Source organism: Aptenodytes patagonicus, chromosome W, assembly GCF_965638725.1.
Source record: "Aptenodytes patagonicus chromosome W, bAptPat1.pri.cur, whole genome shotgun sequence".
Lineage (NCBI taxonomy): Eukaryota > Metazoa > Chordata > Aves > Sphenisciformes > Spheniscidae > Aptenodytes > Aptenodytes patagonicus.
This window is the reverse complement of record NC_134981.1, coordinates 48,167,064-48,191,408: the sequence shown is the minus strand read 5'-3', so window position 1 is coordinate 48,191,408 and position 24,345 is coordinate 48,167,064. Positions and strand designations below refer to the sequence as shown.

The 24,345-nt window shown below is 45.4% G+C and overlaps 1 protein-coding gene across 2 annotated transcripts in view; it reads left to right on the top strand.

Annotated features, from left to right (window-relative positions):
* LOC143172049 (zinc finger protein 462-like) overlaps positions 1-10,060 on the top strand; it is a 118,518-nt gene extending 108,458 nt beyond the window's left edge. For both annotated transcript variants that reach the window (XM_076361270.1, XM_076361269.1), the window contains exons 11-13: positions 1,275-1,401; positions 8,538-8,652; positions 9,814-10,060. In XM_076361270.1, coding sequence (XP_076217385.1) covers positions 1,275-1,401; positions 8,538-8,652; positions 9,814-10,018 — 447 coding nt within the window. In that variant the 3' untranslated portion in view covers positions 10,019-10,060. The remainder of the gene's footprint in view (positions 1-1,274; positions 1,402-8,537; positions 8,653-9,813) is intronic.
* The last annotated feature ends 14,285 nt before the right edge of the window (positions 10,061-24,345 follow it).

Below are 24,345 nucleotides of genomic sequence, written 5' to 3'. Positions count from 1 at the left end.
AACTGCTCCAACATGGGTCCTCTCCACAGGTTGCAGTTCCTGTCAAGAGAACTTGCTTCTGCGTGGGCTCTCCACGGGCCACAGTTCCTTCAGGGAATATCCACCTGCTCCGGTGTGGTCCTCTCCACGGGCTGCAGGAGAATCTCTGCTCTGGTGCCCGGAGCACCTCCTCCCCCTCTTTCTTCTCTGGCCTTGGTGTCTGCAGGGTTGTTTCTCATACTTTTTTTTTTTCCTCACTCCTCACACTGCCATGCAGTGTTTTACCCTTTCTTAAATATGTTATCATAGAGGGACCACTGGCTTCGCTGATTGGCTCAGCTTTAGCCAGCTGTGGGTCCATTGCGGAGTTGGCTAGAATTGGCTCTGTCTGGCACAGGGCAGCTCCTGATCTCTTCTCACAATATGTACTGTCTTAAGTTATATGTTTGTATTGGGTGGACGTGGCAAGGTTTTTGTAGCGGTGGGGGGGGGAGCTGCAGGGGTGGTCTCTGTGGAGGGAGTTCAGGGGCTGCCCTGTGCCGGACAGAGATGGTTCCAGCCAGCTCAGTAATGGACCCACCACTAGCCAAAGCTGAGCCCATGAGTGAAGCTGGTGGCACCTCTGTGAAAACATATTTTAAAAAGGGCAGAAAATTATGGAGAGAATGGGTGGGAATGCAGAGAGAACGAGGAAACTGAGAGGGGGAGGGAATCAGGGGAAACAACAGAGGAGTAGGAGGTGCTCCATGGTGGAGCAGATACTCTCAAAGGAACTCCAGTCCATGGAGAACCCACACCAGAGCAGCTATTCCCCCATTCCATGCCCCCCAACCCCCAAATGTCTATAAGAACAGTTGATGACTTGGGCTCTGTCTGTCAAAGTGGTCACTCAGGTCCCATCTTTTCACACATGAAGCTGAATAAAGCATTCACAAAGGATTTTTCTGCAGTGATGGTGTGCAATAGTGATGCTTGATCCTATCAGTTTTACACTCCCATGAAAGGAGGAATACAAGAGTGCTTAGCATTGCTTGGATTTTTTACTTTCAATACCTCAAAATGAGGGAAGCTTCTCAAATAATAGGTTCATTTTGAGAAGCAAAATGGAGAAATTTAGTATAAAAAATGAAAGAAGAATCATTAACAGTGAATGTAATTGTGTTTGAAGGGAAACGAGTATTAATTTGACTAGGTGCCTGATAAATTTCCCATTTCAGCCTATAGCTTTGTTGATGGGTTGTTTTTTTCAATAGTTGATGATGGTGTCTATTGTTGACAAAACCATTTCTTTTAAGGTGAGTCGTAATTTTGAGCTGGTTGGACGGGTTAACTTGGATCAGCTGGAACAAATGAAGGGAAAAACAGAGAGCTCCAGCAGCGATGAGGAAGAAAAAGAGTTAAGCCACAGGACTGAAGAAAGAGGTCAGTATAGTTGCTTTTTCTTTTATGCTGGATACTGTAATGGACCCTGCCAATTCCATCAAGCAAGATCAACTGTTGACTCTACAGCAGATTCCTTAAGTCATGGAAGCTTGTCAGTATGGGCAAAATGGAGCTTTTGTCAAGACACTTCCTGGAGGAATTTTGTGTTTCTAATGCTTATGGCAAGATTTCTGTTTAAGAAAACCAAATCATGCTCCAAAAAAAAAATGTTATGAGAAAATACTGGTGACATCTGTGACTGTGCAGATAACATCTATGAGGGCTTAGAAAAATACATAAGTGGAGTATTTTAGTGGGCTGTCAGATTATTCTGTGTTGGTAATCCATGTTCAGTTTTGCTGCTCCACATTATACCAGTGAGGGATATAGTTCAGTGGCCAAGCTTATTTTGGGGCTACTGTCTGCCCACTGTCTGCCCAGTGCTTACAAAGCATTCCTTCCCTCCTCTTTGTGAGAGTTGACCCTTTTGCCATCACTTTGGTCGGCAAATCTGAAGCCAGGGTAGTTCCATTCCTTACCTCCAAATCACCGTTCCAACTGTGTACTTTACATTTGTGCCTAAATTCACATCTATGAATAATCCCACTGAGTTCAGTAAGTCTTATTCATGTGTTTATTGTTCAGATGGTTAGCTGAGTAGGGATAAAGAAAGGTAGTTCTTGGTGAATTGGACTAGGGGGGGGAGTGTTTTTGTGTTTGTTTGGGGGTTTTTTGCCTTTAATATTAAAATCATTTTAGTGCAAATATCTGGTCCTGACTGGTATACTCCATGTATTCTCACAATCTGCTCTATAGTGCATAACTTCATCAATCGAATGCAATATGTTTGCAATTCTTGTTAAACAGTAAAAGGAGCTTGATTTGAACTAACTGCAATGAGCCGTCATGCCTAATCATCAGGTTCCAGGGGTCATCCGACCTCCTGATGCTGAGTGCAGGCTGCCAAGTTTCTATGTACTTATAACTAAAAGCATGCTGCCATGTTTACCTTTTTCCTTCTGAAATTTCGGTTTTCAATTGAAAACTCATTTCAAGTTCGTTCAAGAATTGTTCACAAAAGAAAACATGTCTCCCCAGGTATTTTCAAACCTGTAAAAGTTAAGATCGCTAAATTCACAAGCAGTTTACGGAACATGAAGGGGCCATTAACACTTCACTTTGAGTGTGACTGGTGATATCTTTATTTAATGAGGAAGAGAGTGAGTTAGATAGGAAACAACTTTTATTGAAAAACATCCTCCATGAAATCTTTCTTAGCAGCCCTAAAAGAAATCAGGAGAGGAGCAGGAGGGATGTTGGTTTCACACATGTTCCAAAGTTTGACATTATTAACTCTGCACCCTCATGTGGAAGTTTGTTCAAGTGTCTGTTCAGTGGGGGATGTGACCCTAAGAGCTTCAGAGCTGAAAGAATCAGTCTAATGCTTTGACTAAAGGACCAACTTCCCCTAACTTGCAACTGTAGCAGACATTAATGTTTTGTGTAGACCAGCAGCTAGAAGGGGATGAAGAGTCATGCTGTCTTTGTGAGGATTACATCAGCACTAACACACAAGCACAGGTACTGAAATGACCCTGGAAACCATGGTATCCAGACAGAGAAAAAGAAGGTACTATCAGCCGAGCCTCATAAATCCCTATAAACTCTACCATGGGAGAAAAAAAATAAAATTAAGATCATCATTTAAATTGGCTTCAGGATACTTGAGATTTTTGATACTTATTATGAAAATGTAAGAATACCACCTTCTAGGTTGGAGATTTAAATTTGCAGGGAGAAACAGACATAACCGTTCTTTGTGTGATCAGTAATTAAGCTAGGTATAACATTTTAGCAATTTTTTTTATATTTTATTTTTTCACCTGCAGTCTTCTTTAATATATGTGATTGGCTGAAAAATCTCTATTTGACTGTTCAAATGAGTGATCTAAAAATCATGCTTATTTCCCAAATTGTATTTCACTGCTGTTCTTTCCCAGCTTCCCTTTAGAAGTGATAGTTGTTAATTTTTCTCCTTTTCAAGTAATATCAGTTCTAATTTTTAATTTTTTTTTTACTAGAGTGGATAAAAATATGGAAAGTCCTTATGCCATCTACCTTTATAAAAGTCCAAGTTCTATTGACTTTATCTTTTGTGAAATGGTATCTTGCACCTTACAGTGGTGGTCTTCAAGTGTCCAACTGACACAGGTGCTGAAGACATGGCTACGTGGCTTGGGTGCAGTGTCACATGTTAACATCATCTTCTAGTTGATATTCAGAAGCTGCTGCCAATTCAAAAATATTTTCACCCTATTAGGATAGGACTATACCCGTGCTCGTAAATATTGCCTGTAACAGTAGCTAATGTTGTCACAGCTTTCAAACTGCACCAAACTGTAATGTCTTATACCACTTGGATGCTTTTGCTGATTTTACTCTTCATGGTGTTACCAGGAGGTGGGATTTGCCTAGAACGTATCTTCAGTCTCTGAGTATCTGGGAGGAAATGCTGGCTCAACCCTCTGAAGTCCATGACTTCAGCAGAGCCAGAATTTCTTCCTGTGAGTCAAGCTGTGGCTTAGATTGACAGCTTAAGACTGATGTATGCTATACTTAGGTACATTGTTGCAAAGAATGGGTTTTGGACGCTGGACCAAAAAATCATTATTCCTCCTTGGAGAAGGAGGAGTTGGGTGTGCCATCTTAGCAGAGCTGAACTGCTGTGTCAGTTGGGAAGTTGTTGTGTGTTAACCCCAGTGGGCAGCTAAACCCCACACAGCTGCTCACTTGCTCCCTCTGCAGTGGGATGGGGGAGAGAATCGGAAGAGTAAAAATGAGAAAACTCGTGGGTTGAGATAAAGACAGTTTAATAGGCAAAGCAAAAGCCGCACACGCAAGCAAAGCAAAACAGGGAATTCATTCACTGCTTCCCATCGGCAGGCAGGTGTTCAGCCATCTCCAGGAAAGCAGGGCTCCATCACATGTAACGGTTACTTGGGAAGACAAAACGCCATCACTCCCAACGTCCCCCCCTTCCTTCTTCTTCCCCCAGCTTTTATTGCTGAGCATGACGTCATATGGTATGGAATAGCCCTTTGGTCAGTTGGGGTCAGCTGTCCCAGCTGTGTCCCCTCCCAACTTCTTGTGCACCCCCAGCCTACTTGCTGGCAGGGCAGCGTGAGAAGCAGAGAAGGCCTTGACTCTGTGTAAGCACTGCTCAGCAGTAACTAAAACATCCCTGTATTATCAACACTGTTTTCAGCACAAATCCAAAACACAGCACCATACAAGCTACTATGAAGAAAACTATTCCAGCCAAAACCAGTACAGAAAGGAAAGGAATGGCTGGTTGCTGGTAAAGGACAAAAGAAAATATTTGGACCTAGAAGGAAGAAGATGCACATGGAAAAGGATTAATTTATTCATCTGAGATACTCTAGGGAAAGAGTAGCTGTTCTTGCTAGAAGTTATTTCGGCCCCCCGAGCTGGAAGACAGGGACGGCGAGCAGGATGAACCCCCCCATAATCCAAGAGGAAGCAGTCAATGACCTGCTACGCCACCTGGATGCTCACAAGTCTATGGGGCCGGATGGGATCCACCCGAGAGTGCTGAGGGAGCTGGCGGAGGTGCTCGCCAAGCCGCTTTCCATCATTTATCAGCGGTCCTGGTTAACGGGGGAGGTCCCGGACGACTGGAGGCTTGCCAATGTGACGCCCATCTACAAGAAGGGCCGGAAGGAGGATCCGGGGAACTACAGGCCTGTCAGCCTGACCTCGGAGCCGGGGAAGATTATGGAGCGGTTCATCTTGAGGGCGCTCACAAGGCATGAGCGGGACAACCAGGGGATCCGGCCTAGCCAGCACGGATTCATGAAAGGCAGGTCCTGCCTGACCAACCTAATCTCCTTCTATGACCAGGTGACCCGCCTAGTGGATGAGGGAAAGGCTGTGGATGTGGTCTACCTGGACTTCAGTAAGGCCTTTGACACCGTCTCCCACAGCATTCTCCTAGAGAAGCTGGCGGCTCACGGCTTAGACAGGTGTACTCTGCGCTGGGTCAAAAACTGGCTGGACGGCCGGGCCCAGAGAGTTGTGGTGAATGGAGTCAAATCCAGTTGGCGGCCGGTCATGAGCGGTGTTCCCCAGGGCTCAGTTTTGGGGCCGGTCTTGTTTAATATCTTTATCGATGATCTGGGTGAGGGGATCGAATGCACCCTCAGTAAGTTTGCAGGCGACACCAAGTTGGGCGGGAGTGTTGATCTGCTCGAGGGTAGGAAGGCTCTGCAGAGGGACCTGGACAGGCTGGATGGATGGGCCGAGGCCAACTGTATGAGATTCAACAAGGCCAAGTGCCGGGTCCTGCACTTCGGCCACAACAACCCCATGCAGCGCTACAGGCTTGGGGAAGAGTGGCTGGAAAGCTGCCCAGCAGAGAAGGACCTGGGGGTGCTGGTCAACAGCCGGCTGAACATGAGCCGGCAGTGTGCCCAGGCGGCCAAGAAGGCCAATGGCATCCTGGCCTGTATCAGAAATAGTGTGGCCAGCAGGAGTAGGGAAGTGATTGTGCCCCTGTACTCGGCACTGGTGAGGCCCCACCTCGAATACTGTGTTCAGTTTTGGGCCCCTCACTACAAGAAGGACATTGAGGTGCTGGAGCGTGTCCAGAGAAGGGCAACGAGGCTGGTGAGGGGTCTGGAGAACAAGTCTTATGAGGAGCGGCTGAGGGAACTGGGGTTGTTTAGCCTGGAGAAAAGGAGGCTCAGGGGAGACCTCATCGCTCTCTACAACTACCTGAAAGGAGGCTGTAGCGAGGTGGGTGTCGGTCTCTTCTCCGAAGTAACTAGCGATAGGACGAGAGGAAATGGCCTCAAGTTGCGGCAGGGGAGGTTTAGATTGGATGTAAGGAATAATTTCTTTACTGAAAGAGTGGTGAAACATTGGAACAGGCTGCCCAGGGAAGCGGTGGAGTCCCCATCCCTGGAGGTATTTAAAAGACGAGTAGATGAGGCACTTAGGGACATGGTTTAGTGGACATGGTGGTGTTGGGTTGACGGTTGGACTCGATGATCTTAGAGGTCTTTTCCAACCTCAATGATTCTATGATTCTAAGTTGCATCCCAGAGGGACTGTCTGTCTCTACTGACCTTTATATCTTACTTTTAAAAGAAACCTGAATCTTCTTTGTTTTTTTCTTCAGTAGATAAAAATAAGTGTGCGTGTGTGTGTGTGTGTGTGTAATGCGGGAAAATCAAATGCAAGTCTATGCAATATGTTACCCCTCTTTTGTAGACCCCAGGTAAGTGCATGACGTGATTACTCTTTCTGGGAGGCAGTCTGAATTCACAGTCCAAGAAACCAAACTAATCAGGGACTCATAGGGAAGTAGGTGGGAACATATAATGTATTCAGAAGGGACAGTAGAATTATTAGGGTAGTGCTTGTTAATGGGAATTATAAGTATAAATTCTCCCTATTCATTTGAGCAAAATAGGCTCTATTATGTCTGCACAGTCCTAGAATAAATTTCCTACTGTCTACTGTACTCTGGATTTGTTCTTGTACAGAAGAGCAGCTGTCACCTCCAAAACTTCTACCCTCCGTAGGTGTTGGATTCATGGTACAGGGGCAATGTGTTTCAGTGATATTTATAACTTTGGACCATGTATATGGTATTAACTGTCGGAGTCAGATCCAGATGTAAATGGAGCCCACGGCACTGACTTTCTGTTGCTCATATCAGGAGGGGACTGCTTTGTTGTTGTTTAACCACATAGTAAATCACTGATGCTAAGAAATATGAAATAAGTGTTTTTCTTCTAGATGGAAGGGATTTAAAAAAGAAAAGTGTAAAGAACCGTTCCATCTAGACCTTTATTAAAGGGCAACCAGTGGGAAACGTAGCAAAAATACCTTTATAAGATTTAACATATGGAGAAGAAAAGTGAGCATATGGGTGGTTCTGAGTTTATAGGTTGATCTCTAATGGAGTAAATTTGAGAGTGAAGAAACCAAGTGAGCAGATATAAGAACTGAAATGAAGCAAAATCCCTTTTCTTTCATTATGTAATTTGGGAGGAGTCAGAAAGACATTCTGTTGATTTCTTACTTAAGATAATTCCTGCTAAGAAATTAATGCTCTGAGTTTATGCTGTCTCATTTCCAGTGAAAAGAATGAAGCAAGATGGTCCATGCAATTATTTGTAAAGGCTTATGTGGTGATCTTAATTTATTAGAAAATGTTTCATCTTTTGTTAAAGCTGGCTCTTTTCACATGGGGATTGGCTTTCAGAAATGCTGTCCCCTCAGCTGCCAGTGACTTTGGATGTAAAGCTAGGTGCTTGACACTTCTGCAAATGAGGCCCTAAATGTTTTGTATAAATTATTAGGATCAGATGAAACACCTGTGCAATTAAGATACCATCCTTTCAGTGATATTCTCTTATTCATGAGACTTCATGTTGAGGGGATGACAATTTCTTATGAGTATCGGATGCCAAGTATACCAAGTCTCCATTTCCTAAGATTTGCACCACTGATTTGAAAATTACATATTGACTCAAGTGTTCTCTTTTGGTTTTGCTTTCAAGCTATTTCCACACTAAACTCTCAGTGTTGGTTTTGACATAAAACCCCACAATCTCTTCACTTGTTCAAATACAGGGAGCAATAAAACATCTCTTCAAATAGATATAACAGACTTAAGATGGAGGATGGGATTTTTCAGCTGCAATGTGTGTTGTGACTTTTCAGGATGGCTCTGTAGCTTCTTGAAATCCTGGTCACTTCAGAGAACCTCAGTTCACTTTTAGGTATTAATACAAAACCTTGGCTGTTCATGTAGGTGTCTAAGTGGGAAGCACTCCATTATTTTGAAAGTCTCATTCCCCCCCCCCCATTTCCATATTGTAGTTAATTGACCTTTTCTCATAGTGGTGGTTATAGAATTTTCACACCTTGCATTTTTAGGATAGGGAGGACAATTTCAGAAATTCCTTTTTTAAAGGAAAATCTTTTGCTTCTTTGGGATATATTTTTTCCTCCCTGAAGGGCAGCAGGGAAGATCAGAGTATAATCATAAAGGTCCCTCTTGCCCTGATGCTCATGAATGTGCAGATAATTTTGTTCTCTCTCAGAGTCCATGATGTATCCTGACAGTGAAGCTCCAGAGAAGCGCTTTCCATGTGAGTTCTGTGGCCGATCATTTACAGAGGGCTCTGAGTGGGAACGACATGTGCTGAGGCATGGCATGTAAGTTGGTTTGCAGACTCCTTTGCATAACAGCCAAATGTAACAGCTGATCTTTGTGCATCTCCCCATCCATTCCTCCCTTCCCCCAAAAAAACCCTGTAATGAAAGCAAACACAGGGATATGACAGATTATTCTAACAAGGGAAGAATTCTGTCTAACACAAACATTGTTGGATGCAATTATCAGATGTATTTACTCAACTAGATGCTTCTGTCCATCCTGTTTGACCCAGGAACTCAGAAATCCAAGGTAACTGTTGTTTTTAAACCTATACCTGAATATCTCCATATGTCCAAACACTCTTCCAGTTTCAGGTCTAGATCAAACCTCAAACTGAAAGAAACTTTTATCTACAGATGGCCAAGGGTTTCCGGAATACAGATCGTTCCAGAAATTCCCTCTGTTTGGGAGTTAAAATCTAGTGTTATCAAATCCAAATGTAGCACATAAATGTTCTTTACTGTGATCCTAAAGCTTAAACTTCATTTCAAGGTGAATACCAGTTTGTTGGTCCAAAATTAACAATACTTGAGTCTATTGTTGATGTTTGCTTGCTAGTAGAGCAGCATGGAAATGGCAGCGAATTATATGGAATCTGGGTTTCTTTTGGCCTTTTCTCTTCCTTATTATTTCTCTTTAGCATGCTTGCAACTAAACTTGGAGTTCCAGTGCAAAGAGTTATGTACAGAGAAGTGTTAAGGGCTTCAAGTGAAGGAAAATCTCAATAAGTGTGCTCTCTCCCCTAAAAGCACACGGTGAAGTTAATAGCAAAGATCTTTTCCTTTCATGCTCATAAATATCAGTCCATGCTGTGAAATAATAGGCATCTCTGGAACATTCATTTTCCTTCTCTTGACAAAGATCTGTTCAATAGAACAGATGTCTGCTGGCTAGAGTTTCTTCAAAGAGGAGATCTCAGCCAGGATTACTGGCATGTGGAAGACATTTGAAAGTAATATTGTAGCTAGACTGTGGAGGGATAAAGGGTAAGAGAAAGTATTATTTCTTGTCTGTTTAAATAAAAGTACTTGAAATGTTGCAAGCTTTAATAAGATTTATTGGTTTGTTAACTGTTTGGGAGAAGTACTCTCCCTATTTCCTTGTATCCAAAGCATGTTTGGATTGTAAAGGTTTCCATTTTCTGCTGCTTGGATTTTCAGGGCTCTGAATGAAAGTAAGCAAGGGACCAGAGAGGACAGCAAACTGAAGGAGAATACAGAAAAGACTGTTAATACACTGACAGTAGAAGAAAAGGAAAGCACTGAGAAAATGGTGGTGGACTTGTCCCACAACAGTGAAACTGCAGTCAGTGTTGTAGCTGCTGACAAACCCCTCCAAGAGACCTCAGAGGCCAAAAATGAATAAAAATTTGGTGTGATTTTAATCAACTTACTTGAACAGTGGTAAATGGGAAGGGATGGGCAGGTGGGGTGGGCAGAAGGAAGAAACAAAGCTGCTTTTAGGAACGAATGATCTATTTTCAAAGCACTGGTACCTATGTGAGTGTGTGTGTATATTAAAGTTATTTAAATGATGGAATAAGTGGTTCCATTATATCACTGCATCTTTTCTTCTAGATCTTGAAAATGGGAAGTTACATTCATATTGGACTAATGAAACAACTTCCTGTGTCTCTACATTACACAATATGCTTTGCAGTGGAGACTTGTATTGTTTGCAAACAGAAGCATAATGACCATGGTTGGGGGGTGATGTAACTTTTCAACACGCAAATTTTGGTGTTTTTCTAATTTCAATACATTATGATTTTCCAGACTGAATGCAACTGCTTTAGAAAAGAAAACAAAAACAAGACAGAAACTGCTTTGCTTAAAACAGCCAACTGTTTCCTAATACCTCAAAATTAACAAAGGGACATCTCTGCATTTGTTAGTACTGCCTGTTGTCATTATGATTAAAGTAGAGAGACTGCTGGGCAAGGTGGTGAAAGGAGGAAGAAACAAAGTTTTAAAAAAAGGAAAACAAATTGTGCTTAAAATCCCACTGTGGATTTTATTTCTTAAAATACTGTGATTTTTTTTTAATTATTTTAGTAAATAAAAAAAAATTAAAAAAAGAGAGAGTCTTTAACTTCTAGATAATGGTTTGTGAATTGCCATCCTTTATTCCAGGTAAGCTCTTTGTTAGTATCAACTATAATTTTAGTATTTGATAGATTTCATGTGACTGATTGTGTGGTTTTGTTTACCATATGTTTATTTCCCATATGTTTATTTCCTATCAGCTTGAACTGTTGCAAAAACGACACAATTAACTTTCTCATGCAAAATGAGTGGTGGTGTTATTTTTTTCCAAAGGGGAAGGGGACAGGGAAAAGAGTTCCTGTGAATATAAAACTTGTTATTTCTGTGTTTAGCATTTTAAAAAATTAATTTTTTTTTAACTAAAGAACCAAACTAACACCACATCTATGCAGCTTATGGGCCAAACACATTGGTCCTCATAATTATTCAGTCAATTTTCAAATGAGCATCTATTTGTCTCGCACCAGTACTTTCTGTCAAGATTGGTGTCATCATCTCTTCCCCCCCACCCCCCCGGTCCGTGGGGTGGGTGGATGTGCTTTTTTTGTTTTGGTATAGTGGGAGAGAATGATGTCAGTTCTTGCATCTTTTTGCAAGCAGAAGTGAAATAGTTACATACTACATTGAGTCTGGAGAGCTACTTGATCCAAGATGGGAGTTGTTAATTTTTCCCCCTACTCCTTAGCTTTTAGCATGAGGGGAGCAGTATAGAATGAATAGGAATCTACATACCTTGTGGCTGATCCTGCACTTTTTCTTTGGTGGAAATCCTACTCAACAGCAATTTTGCCTGAATAAGGAATACAGGATCTGGTACCCATGGTATGTTCTGATTTTGAACAAAGAATTTCTTTCCAAAAAGTAGGAAATACTTGACTAAAACCTAGTTTTAGAAATGCATGTCTTTGTCTTGGGGTTTTTTTTGTTTGTTGGGGGGTGGTAAAGAAGCTGCTGAGGAAATGTTGACCTAGACAGCTTCAAATAAAACAGATTGCAAAAATTGCATTTGTTGAATTAGTGCTATTTGAGAAGCATGGTGTTTTGCTTTTAAACATTCATCAGTTGTGGGTTTGCAGGATTTTTTGGTTTTGTTTGGGGAGGGTTGCTTTTTTTGGAGGAGGGAGGGAGCATCATGTAGAAAACACACTGGAGGGAAAAGTATAAATTTTGTGCCTGTATTTGTTTTTTAATTGGCCTCATTTCAAAAGTCTTTAAAAAGTTTCATATCTGGATTGTTTGTAATGGTTACCAAAAATGAAAAAAAATGAAACAATTGTGACATGCTTTTATCACTACTTTATTTTTCAAGTAACATGTAAATATTGTAATCCATTGGATTTTGTTTTGCTAACTTGTTAATAAAAATATGGGACCATTATCCTTTTAACAGGCCTAGAAAGTTTTTTTTTTTCCTTTTCCTAAGAATGTATACCTGATATATTGTGGACACACATTTTAGATGCATTGTTCTGTTGACTGTAATGATATAGAATTGAAAATAACTTTTTTTTTCATTGTTTAATTTATACAAAGGAATTTTTCAGAGTTTGGCAGAAGGAAATAAATAGCAAAATGCTAATCCATTGCCTTCAGCACTTGGTATTTCCTGACTTTTAAATTACTGATTTCTGATGGGGAACAGAAGGGGAATGCTGAAATGTTGTGCTGACAGGTTTGTTCTTTTTTTTTTAAAAAAAGGAAATTAATAAAAACCCATATGCACACAGACATGCTACTGGGAAAAAAAGGTTATAACGCCGTACAGTTCTCTTTGCCAACTTCCTCCAAAGAAAAAGGTACAAATCACGCTATCCTCCTCTACCTGCCACACAGGCTTACTCCAACCAAACGAGAAAGGGCAGTATTGAGAGGGGTTATGGAGAACTGGACACACACACTGCTCCCCCCTTCACTTCTTGCCCCTGCCCGCCAACCCCTAACAAGAAAGGGGTAGGGTGTTCGCCCGCCTCCCCCCCTTCCCCAAGAAAGGAAGGTGCAGCGCCTACAGCAGAAGTGAACCGATGCAAGTTAAAAGAACAGAGCGCGAGAGAGCTACCCCACCCTCCCCCACCCTGGGGCCCGCACCGTCTCTTCAGGGTCTATGTCGATCTTGAAAGTCTGTTGCTGCAGCGTTTTCAGCGTGATCTGCATGGCGGTAGCAAAGCAGCCTTCGCGCTCACTGCTCCCGCACGTCCCAGGAGTGAGAGAAAGAAAAAGAATAAAGATAGAGAAGCGCCCGTCGCCGCCACCTCCGCCGCCGCTCGCTCCTGGGCCCGGAATCGCATTCACCGCCCCGGAAAGGAGGGAGGAGGGGAAGAGGGAGAAAGGACACGCGCACAGGTTCCGCGTATGAAGACGAGGGGGAAGGAACAGCAGGCAATAGACGCTGTTCGGGGACTATAGAGAAGGGGAAAGTGAATAATAAGGAAGGACGCGTGCGCAAGCAACAAAGGAAGAAGATGGATGACAGTATGGAAAGAAGGGTATGAGAGGAGCATGCACATAGGTACAAACATGTGCAAGCAAACACATACCTTCTCTGAAGCTAAGGTTAGGAGCCACTTCATGTCTTGTCCATTTTTGCTGTTGTCACAGAATCATTCAGGTTGGAAGACGCCTCAGGAGGACTCTAGTCCAACCTCCTGCTCAAAGCAGGGGCAGCTGAGGTCAGAACAGGTTGCTCAGGGACTTTATCCAGTCTGGTCTTGAAAACATCCAAGGACAGAGACTGCACAACCTCTCTGGGCCCCTGTTCCACTGCTTGATTGTCCCCATGGTGAAAAACTTTCCTTATATTCAGTCAGACCCCCTTCCCCCCATTTCAACTTATGTCCATTGTCTCTCATCCTCCTGCTGTGCACTGCTGTGAAGAGCATGGTTCCATCTTCTTGACAACCTCCTCATAGGTATTGGGGGGGCTGCTATTAGTTCCCCCTGAAGCCTTCTCCAGGCTCAACAAGCCTAGTTCCCTTAGCATCAACTCATAGGGCAAGTGCTCCACCTCCCTGACCAGCTTGGGAACTTCCACTGAACTTGCTCCAATTTAGCAACATCTTCCTTGTGTTGGGGGGGCCCAAAACTGGATGCAGTCTAACAAGTGCTGAGTAGAGGGGAATAATCACTTCCCTCAGTCTACTGGCTACGCTCCTCTTGATACAGACCAGGATACTGTTAGCCTTCATCACTGCCAGGGTATACTGCTGACCCATGTTTAGCTTACTGTCTTCCAGGTCCTCTTCAGCAGAGCTGCTCCCCAGCCACTCACTCAGTCCCCAGCCTGTATCATTGCAAGGGGCTCTTCCTTCCCAGGTGCAGGACTTGGCAGTTGTCCTTGTTAAATTTCATGAGGTTCCTGTTAGCCCATTCCTCCAGTCTGTCTAGGTCCCTCTGACTGGCAGCCCTACCCTTGAGCATATCGACTGCAACCCCTGAGTTTGGTGTCATTGATTGAGGTGCACATTTGATGAGGTGCATTCTGTCACCTCCACCAGATCACCGATAGAGGCATTACACAGGCCAGGTCCTAGGATAGACCCCTGCAGTACTCCACCTATAACTGGCCTCCAGGTAGAGTATGACCCATTAAACAATACTCTTTGAGCCTGATCATCCACTCAATTTTTCATCCATTATTAGTCCACCCATCTAGACCATAACATCCCAACATGGATACAAGGATGCTATGGGAGACAATATCAAAAGCCTTCCTAAAGTCAAGGTATACAACATAGAATCATAGAATCATAGAATCATTAAGGTTGGAAGAGACCTCTAAGATCATCGAGTCCAACCGTCGACCCAACACCACCATGCCCACTAAACCATGTCCCTAAGCGCCTCATCTACACGTCTTAAATACCTCCAGGGATGGTGACTCAACCACTTCCCTGGGCAGCCTGTTCCAATGTTTCACCACTCTTTCAGTAAAGAAATTTTTCCTCATGTCCAATCTAAACCTCCCCTGGCGCAACTTGAGGCCATTTCCTCTCGTCCTATCACTAGTTACTTGGGAGACGAGACCGACACCCACCTCGCTACAACCTCCTTTCAGGTAGTTGTAGAGAGCGATAAGGTCTCCCCTCAGCCTCCTTTTCTCCAGGCTAAACAGTCCCAGTTCCCTCAGCCGCTCCTCATAAGACTTGTTCTCCAGACCCTTCACCAGCCTCGTTGCCCTTCTCCGGACACGCTCCAGCACCTCAACGTCCTTCTTGTAGTGAGGGGCCCAAAACTGAACACAGTATTCGAGGTGGGGCCTCACCAGTGCCGAGTACAGGGGCACGATCACTTCCCTACTCCTGCTGGCCACACTATTTCTGATACAGGCCAGGATGCCATTGGCCTTCTTGGCCGCCTGGGCACACTGCCGGCTCATGTTCAGCCGGCTGTCGACCAGCACCCCCAGGTCCTTTTCCGCTGGGCAGCTTTCCAGCCACTCTTCCCCAAGCCTGTAGCGCTGCATGGGGTTGTTGTGGCCGAAGTGCAGGACCCGGCACTTGGCCTTGTTGAATCTCATACAGTTGGCCTCGGCCCATCCATCCAGCCTGTCCAGGTCCCTCTGCAGAGCCTTCCTACCCTCGAGCAGATCAACGCTCCCGCCCAACTTGGTGTCGCCTGCAAACTTACTGAGGGTGCACTCGATCCCCTCGTCCAGATCATTGATAAAGATATTGAACAAGACCGGCCCCAAAACTGAGCCCTGGGGAACACCGCTCGTGACCGGCCGCCAACTGGATTGAACTCCATTCACCACAACTCTCTGGGCCCGGCCGTCCAGCCAGTTTTTGACCCAGCGCAGAGTACACCTGTCTAAGCCGTGAGCCGCCAGCTTCTCTAGGAGAATGCTGTGGGAGGCAGTGTCAAAGGCCTTACTGAAGTCCAGGTAGACCACATCCACAGCCTTTCCCTCATCCACAAACATCCATTGCTCTCTCCTCATGCACAGATCTATAGTTTCCACAATAAAATGACATTGGGTTGGTCAAGTATGGATGACTATTCTGATTCACCTTCTCCTTCATGTGCCCAGGAATAGCTTCCCAGAGGACTTGCTCCGTGATTTTCTCCAGGGCCCAAAGTGAGGCTGTCTGGCCTATAGTTCCCCAGATCCTCCTTCCTGCCCTTTATGAAGATGGGTGCAACATTTGCCTTTCTCCAGTCACCAGGGACCTCCCCTGATCTCCACAACCTTTCAAAGATGATAGGGAGTGGCCTTATAATAATATCAGCCAATTTTCTTAGCACCCTGAGATGCAGCTCATCTCATCCCATGGACTTGTATGGCTTGCGTTCTCTCAAGAGATCCCTGAATTGATCTTTCACCACTACTGGTAGTTCCTCTCCTCCTTGAACCCTGTCTCTAAGCACAGGGGCCTGGGAGAACTTGTGGCTGAAGACCAAGGCAAAGGCGGCATTGATTACTTCAGCATTATCTGCACCCCCTGTCACTAAATCGCCTGCCCCAATCAGGAGTGGGCCCACATTTTCCTTGTTTATTCTTTTATTGCTGACCTAGTGGTAGAAGCTCTTCTTGTTGCCCTTTATATCCCTTGCCAGCTTCAACTCTAGTTGGGCTTTGGATTTCCTAACATCATCCCTTCATGCCTGGACAATGTTTCTATAATCCTCCTTTGTAGCTTGTCCTCACTTCCACCTCCTGTATACATTCTTTTTGCACTGGAGCTCAGCCATGTGTCCCCTGTTTAGTCAAGCCCATCTCCTGATATATCTACTCATTTTGCTGAGTATTGGGATGGACCATTCTTATGCTTTGGAGGAGGTTATCCTTAAAGACCTGCCAGCTTTCTTGAGCTCCTTTGCCCTTCAGAGCTGACTCCCACACAATCCCACCTACCAACTTCCTGAATAAGCTGAAGTATGCTCTCTTGAAGTCCAAGGTTTGTACTCTGCTACTCACTTTGTTCATTCTACCTGGGATCTTCAACTCCACTGTTTTGTGGTTGCTATAGCCAAGGTTGCCATTGATTATCACATCCCCAACCAGTTCTTCCTTGTTCATGGGTAGCAAACCCAGGAGAGCATCACTGCAATCGGCCCATCCATCAAGTGTGTTAACAAGTTCTCTGACACCCTCCAAATATCTGGCTTGCTAACTCCAGTGATGTCATAGTTCTGCAACTGCTCTCTCCTCCTGTTTCCTACCTAGGCTGCCCACATTTGTGTGCAGGCACTGGAAGTTGCTCCCCCATCACCCTGTTTTATCCTTCCTGAGGGCTCCCTTGCTCACATCACCCTGCCCCATATACTTTCCATCCCATCTTCCATTTCCTCACTTAAGTACAGGCTGTGATCTCCAACCCCCTGACATACCTAATTTAAAGCCCTCCTCACTAGGTTAGCAAGCCTGTGTCTAAACCCAGTTACTGGAGGGAAACCGGGGGGGGAGAGAGAGAGAGAGACGGTCTGAGTACCAACAGCTGGAGTGAGGTGGCAGGCCTTGGGGGCTCATATGTCCAGATGCCAGCAACTTGGGAGACCAAGGGATCTAGGGGCCAGCTACTGGAGAGATCCATATTACATATGTGTATATTTTACACTAATGGGCTTTCATCCCGATCAACTAGAGAGGGGAACAGGATCAGGCCGTTTGTGCTCTTTGTGTTTGTGTGGGTGCTGTGTTTTCTGTCTGTGTTGATCTGTTTGGCCGGCCGTGTACCTACATACACACACACACACATATATATGTATATAGTGTGTATGTGTGCATGTGTGCCTATTGGGAATACATGCTCAGCTTCACTACTGGCTAGACCTGGGAAGATGGAGCTGCAGCAGCCTTGCCTCTATCGGGCTACTGGATTTGGCAATTCCTAACATAGACCCTGACCTGTGGACTGACTTACTGGCCTGACCTCGGACCTGCCTTGTCACTATGGCTTTGCCTGGCCTTCATTGGACTGTGGCTGACCCTAGTCACTGTCACCAGACCTGCTTTGCTCTCCTTGTTTGGGTACTATGGGTTTGGGCCCTGTCAGTGAGGTCACTGCCCCCCTGCATGCTTTGCTGTCACCCTCGGCTCCTGGCTCACCTGCTGTTGTGGAACAGCCGGCCCTTGCTGCTCCCAGATAACAAGATCCTGATTCTCTGAGCACAAGAAGGATGCTTCTGGATTTGGGCTTCTATTATTACCTTCTCTCTGAGCTACCTGGTCTTTCTGCTGTTTCTCTTGCAAACATAGAGGCAAACACTTGTATCAGTGTCATGGTTTAACCCCAGTCGGCAACCGAGCACCACACAGCCGCTCGCTCACCCTCCCCGCCCCCCCGGTGGGATGGGGGACAGAATCGGAAGAGCAAAAGTAAGAAAACTCGTGGGTTGAGATAAGAACAGTTTAATACTTGAAATAAATATTAAATAATAATAATAAATTGTAATTAAAAGGAAAACAACAAGAGAGAGAGGAACAAAACCCAGGAAAAACAAGTGATGCAACTGCTCACCACCCACCGACCGACGCCTAGCCAGTCCCTGAGCAGCAATCACCGCCCCCCGGCCAACTCCCCCCAGCTTATATACCGAGCATGACGTCATATGGTATGGAATAGCCCTTTGGCCAGTTTGGGTCAGCTGTCCTGGCTGTGCTCCCTCCCAGCTTCTTGTGCACCTCCTTGCTTGCAGAGTATGGGAAGCTGAAAAGTCCTTGACTTAGTATAAACACTGCTTAGCAACAACTAAAACATCAGTGTGTTATCACATTATTCTCATCCTAAATCCAAAACACAGCACTATACTAGCTACTAGGAAGAAAATTAACTTTATCCCAGCCAAAACCAGGACAATCAGTCAGTGCCCCAGTACTTGCTATGTTGGTCTATTCGAGCTCTGCCATAACTTGCAATAAATATCCATGCCTTGTGTTTGGGTGGTCACATTATTTCAGGTACCTGTATACTATTATGGCTTTTAATCATTATTAGTGTTACCATAAATTCTAGAAGTTCTAGAAGTTCTATCCAGAGACTAGAACCAGTGATAGATACAGAATATAAAGGTGGTTCTTGCTCCCTCGGAACCAACAACCTAAGGATACAAGAAATGAAATAGAAAGGAAAGTGATTTTTAGAATTGTAAGCGTATGTGGAAGGAGAGTGTCTGTTCCTTTAAGGGTATTTGGTCAAGGGCCTTTTCAATGCAAAAAGGGATAATAAGAAAAGGAGGAAGCTGTAAACAAGAACATACAGGGACACAAACCTGGCTGACAAATGATAAGGGAGGCAGTGATGAGAAGCAAACCTGGTCAGTCACACTAATTGATGAGGGTATGTGGAATGTTTATTTCAGTAAGATTATCTGATCAAGAACCTTGTCAAATGGGATACTAGGGTAAAGGAGGAAGCCATAAACAAAACATACAGACACAAACCTGACAGGCAAACATAATGGAGACAAAGACAACAAATAAACCTCTCCACTCACACTAATTGATGGGCTCTCAAGAAACTACAGGCAAAACCAGTCTTTGGAACTGATAAGGATGCAAACCTGAGGGTCCAGGGTGTTGGGAGGTCGGTGGAACTGTGCCAGCTCATGAGGCAATGTGCAGGGGAAGGGAACTGGGGAGGAACAAAGGAGGAATAGACAGAAAGGGCTATAAAAGGGGCCAGGCCCATGTAAAATGGGGTCGGTCAGTACGCTTGTCTGACCGAGCCCTGCGCCTGATCACTGCAGTCTGTCCTATCTTCTTATTAAATCTTTTCTTAACTATCTGCATAAGCTCACTCTCTATCCCTTGTGCATATGTGTGTACACTGCAAGGACTAGGTGCCAGCTACTGGTGAGACAGGCGTGAATAGATACAGGGCCAAGTACTGGAGTCAGACTGGGCGTATAGGCACCCTGGGCCTGTGGTGCCTGCAGCTGGAGAGAATGGAGGTCTCAGCATCAGTAGCTGTATGGGCAATAACTCTCTGGATCATCTTGTTGTGTCCAGAGTGCCAGCTACTGGGGGGACTGGTGTGAGTGGACTTGGTGCTAGCAACTGGAGTCAGACCAGGGGTGTAGGTGCCTCTGGCCTGTGGTGTCAGCAACTAGCTGGTGAGTAGGAGACCTGTGAAGCAAGCAAGAGGGCCTGGGATCCAGGCAGGGATACCGAACAGACAGAGGTTGGCATGCCAGTACTTGGGGGACCTGTGAATATGTTTGTGACTCTAGAGAGTGTTATGTGTGTGCTTTCACTAGTGACCTTCTATCTCTATGAGCCGAAGAGGAGGAAGGGGACTTGATTGTCTATGTTTTATGTAGGTACTGTTGAAGGCAGCACTTTGTCTGTGTAGCCGGATGTGTCAGTGTCCTGTGTGTGTCTCTGGGATACATGCTCAGCTTCGCTACAGGTTGAGCCTGCAAACAGGAAACCAGCAGTGGCATCCTTCAGCCTGGGGCAGAGACTCCCAGGTCCCCAGGTGCATTGGGCTGAGCTCCAGCAGCTGGGCAGGAGGAAGTCCTGCTGGAGTCAGTGGCTGTTCCTAACATCTCTTAACAAGGATGTTAAAGTTACTTGATCTGATAAGCTTGGGATCCTAGAGGATTCCTCCTCCCACCCACGTCATCTAGACCTCCTGCGGCAATCTCTGGGGCTCAGGTTCCTCCTAGTTTGACTTGGTCACCCAGTCTCTCCAGTAGCAAGGCTGAGCACATATTTCTCATAAGCAGCTTATGCTATATACTATATATACACACACATATATACACAGCCAGCCACACAGAGCACAGCCACACAGAGTACTCGCATGAACACAGACAGCACCAACGGCCTCCCCTGTTCCCTTCTCAGGCTGAGCAGCCTGAACTTCTGTTAGTGGGAAATATATATACCTAAGTACAATGTGAATCCCTCCAGCAGCTGGGCTCAGACACTCAGTCTGCCCAGTAGCTGGCCCCTGGATCCCTGGATCCCAGTCTCCCCAGTTTCTGGCACCTGCACATATGAGCCCCTGAGGCTGCAGCCCCACTCCCAGTTGCTGGTACAGACCAACACACACACACACACACACAGAGCTGGCTGGGACTTCCCTAGTCCCCCAGTAGCCAACCAGCAAGGGCCCATTGCTTGATCATGTTCAACTCTTTGTCCACCAGGACCCCCAGGTGCTTCTCTGCAGAGCTGCTTTCCAGTCGGTCAGCCCCCAGCATGTACTGGTGCATGGGGTTATTCCTCCCCAGGAGCAGGACTTGGCATTACCCTTCATTGAACTTCATGAGGTTCCTGTCTGGCATTTCTCCAGCCTGTGGAGGTCCCTCTGAATGGCAGCATGACTGTCTGGTGCATCAGCCACTCCTCCCAGTTTTGCATCATAAGCCTTGCTAAAGTCAAGATAAACAACATCCACTGCTCTCCCCTCAGCCACCAAGCCGGTAATTTCATTATAGAATGATATCCGTTTGGTCATACATGATTTGTCCTTTGTAAATCCATGTTGACTCCTCTCAATCACCTTTTTGTTATTAAGTTTGGAAATGGCTTCTAAAGGAGTTTACTCCATTATCTTTCCAGGGCCTTGCCAGCCAGGGCCTAGTCCCACAATACCTGAGCAAGGCAACTATGCCAGACCAAGAAACAGTAGCTAGGTTCAGCTGAAAGTCTAGAACATCAGGCAAGTTGTGACGGATGCACTCGACTCTTTGACCAAACTAGTGGTAGTTTGGTTCAGGCTCCAAAGGAAGTAAAGGCCTAGTCTGTAACTGGGCCAAGAACTTTAGTTCCAATCTGTTCCCTGAAAACCCACAAAGGAACAAAGTGACATGGTGAGCATCGATGTATATGAGCTTGGAAACTGGAACACCGATCATGCAATTAACACATGAATAGCAGGTAGCTTTTCCAAGACTCATTTGTCAAGGAACAAAGTAAGTTGTGGGTACAAGGAGTCATGCATATCTTTTCCATTGCATATAATTTGACTACAAGCAAACCACTTTATTCCATAAATATGACAGCCTAGGTGAGCCTTCTTTGAGCTCTCCCTGCTAAGCAGCTGGCTGCACGGCAGTGATCTCCCCTTGAGCTGGAACACCTCTCAAGATTGCTCCTTGAGGCAGAGAGACCTCTTACCAACTGCAGATCTTTGGTAAATGACCAATATCGTGCATAACCTTGTATTATAGTGCACTAAGATTCTGTATTGGTAACTTTGATTTGGAGTTGGTCAGATCAGACCTGTTCTCTGTGTAGTTAAGTGTCTTGACTCTTAAAGGAAGAAACAAGAAACCCTGTGGTAAGCAGGAAGGGAATTATCTGTCCCTTATGAAAAGCTCATCTTAATCTCTTTTGAAGATTGCCTTAAACTCAGAAGCATAAGCGGTCCTATCTCTTTCACACATTATATTAACATAACTCTTAAGTTACAGTATTATTGCTACCAATTCCGTTTTGAATTTTACTGAATTCTTGGTTTTAGTGATGAGATCTTACAGGTAAAATATTTTTTCAGGAGGGATGATCTTGGCACTCCCAGACTGTTATTGAGCTGTACATAGCAGCCTTTTGCCCACCCTTAACATGGCACTGATTTTCAGACATTTGAAGGTTTGTGATGGGTTAACCCTGGCTAGCAGATAAGCCCTCATCCAGTTGCTCTCTCACTCCATCCACCAGCAAGATGAGGGAGACAATCCGAAGGGCAAAAGTGAGAAAACTCATGGGCTGAGATAAAGGCAGTCTAATAAGTGAAGGGAAAAAAAAAAAAAACCCAAACAACACAAGTGCTCTACAGGCAATCACCCACCACCTCCCACCATAAGCCCAATGCCAAGCCAGTCCCCAAGCAATGGTACTTTGGAAAAACTCCCCCCGCCCCCCCGATTTATTGCTGAGCGTGATGTCATATGGTATGGAATATCCCTTTGGTCAGTTGGGGTCAGCTGTCCCAGCTGTGTCCCCTCCCAACTTCTTGTGCACCCCCAGCCTACTTGCTGGCGGGGCGGTGTGAGAAACAGAGAAGGCCTTGACGCTGTGTAAGCACTGCTCAGCAATAATGAAAACATCCCTGTATTATCAACACTGTTTTGGTCACAAATCCAAAACACAGCACCATACAGGCTGCTATGAAGAAAGTTAACTCCATCTCAGCCAAACCCAGTACAAGCTGTTTCCATCCACCAGGAATCTCAACCTTTAGGAAGTGCTTGAACCCTCACCTTGGAACACTGGACCTCTTTAACTGAGAAGTCTTGATCCCCTAGTCATTTCTGAAACTTGCAAATCTCAGCTGTGGTAGCTTTTTCCATATAGGAGTCTCCTGCTGGGAGGCAGAAAGAAAAGGAAGAAATTTTTGCCTCTCCCCATGCCTAGCCACTTCTGGAAAAAACACTTTTCTACCTCTGTTTATGCGGGTTGCTCCTGATGATAACCAAAACCAAAACTCTGTCCACATTGAAGCTAATGGGTATTGTGCTTTTGTCATAAAATCATAGAGGTTGGAAAAGACCTCTAAGATCATCAAGTCCAACCAGCAACCCAACACCACCACCCACTAAACCATGTCCCTAAGTGCCTCATCTACTCGTCTTTTAAATACCTCCAGGGATGGGGACTCCACCGCTTCCCTGGGCAGCCTGTTCCAATGTTTCACCACTCTTTCAGTAAAGAAATTTTTCCTTACATCCAATCTAAACCTCCCCTGCCGCAACTTGAGGCCATTTCCTCTCATCCTATCGCTAGTTACTTGGGAGAAGAGACCGACACCCACCTCGCTACAACCTCCTTTCAGGTAGTTGTAGAGAGCGATGAGGTCTCCCCTGAGCCTCCTTTTCTCCAGGCTAAACAACCCTAGTTCCCTCAGCCGCTCCTCATAAGACTTGTTCTCCAGACCCCTCACCAGCCTCGTTGCCCTTCTCCGGACACGCTCCAGCACCTCAATGTCTTGCTTGTAGTGAGGGGCCCAAAACTAAACACAGTAGTCGAGGTGGGGCCTCACCAGTGCCGAGTACAGGGGCACAATCACTTCCCTACTCCTGCTGGCCACACTATTTCTGATACAGGCCAGGATGCCATTGGCCTTCTTGGCCGCCTGGGCACACTGCCGGCTCATGTTCAGCCGGCTGTCAACCAGCACCCCCAGGTCCTTTTCCGCTGGGCAGCTTTCCAGCCACTCTTCCCCAAGCCTGTAGCGCTGCATGGGGTTGTTGTGGCCGAAGTGCAGGACCCGGCACTTGGCCTTGTTGAATCTCATACAATTGGCCTTGGCCCATCCATCCAGCCTGTCCAGGTCCCTCTGCAGAGCCTTCCTACCCTCGAGCAGATCAACACTCCCGCCCAACTTGGTGTCGCCTGCAAACTTACTGAGGGTGCACTCAATCCCCTCGTCCAGATCATCGATAAAGATATTAAACAAGACCGGCCCCAAAACTGAGCCCTGGGGAACACCGCTCGTGACCAGCCGCCAACTGGATTGAACTCCATTCACCACAACTCTCTGGGCCCGGCCGTCCAGCCAGTTTTTGACCCAGCGCAGAGTACACCTGTCTAAGCCATGAGCCGCCAGCTTCTCTAGGAGAATGCTGTGGGAGACAGTGTCAAAGGCCTTACTGAAGTCCAGGTAGACCACATCCACAGCCTTTCCCTCATCCACTAGGCGGGTCACCTGGTCATAGAAGGAGATCAGGTTGGTAAGGTTGTCTTTAAGGATGTGAGGA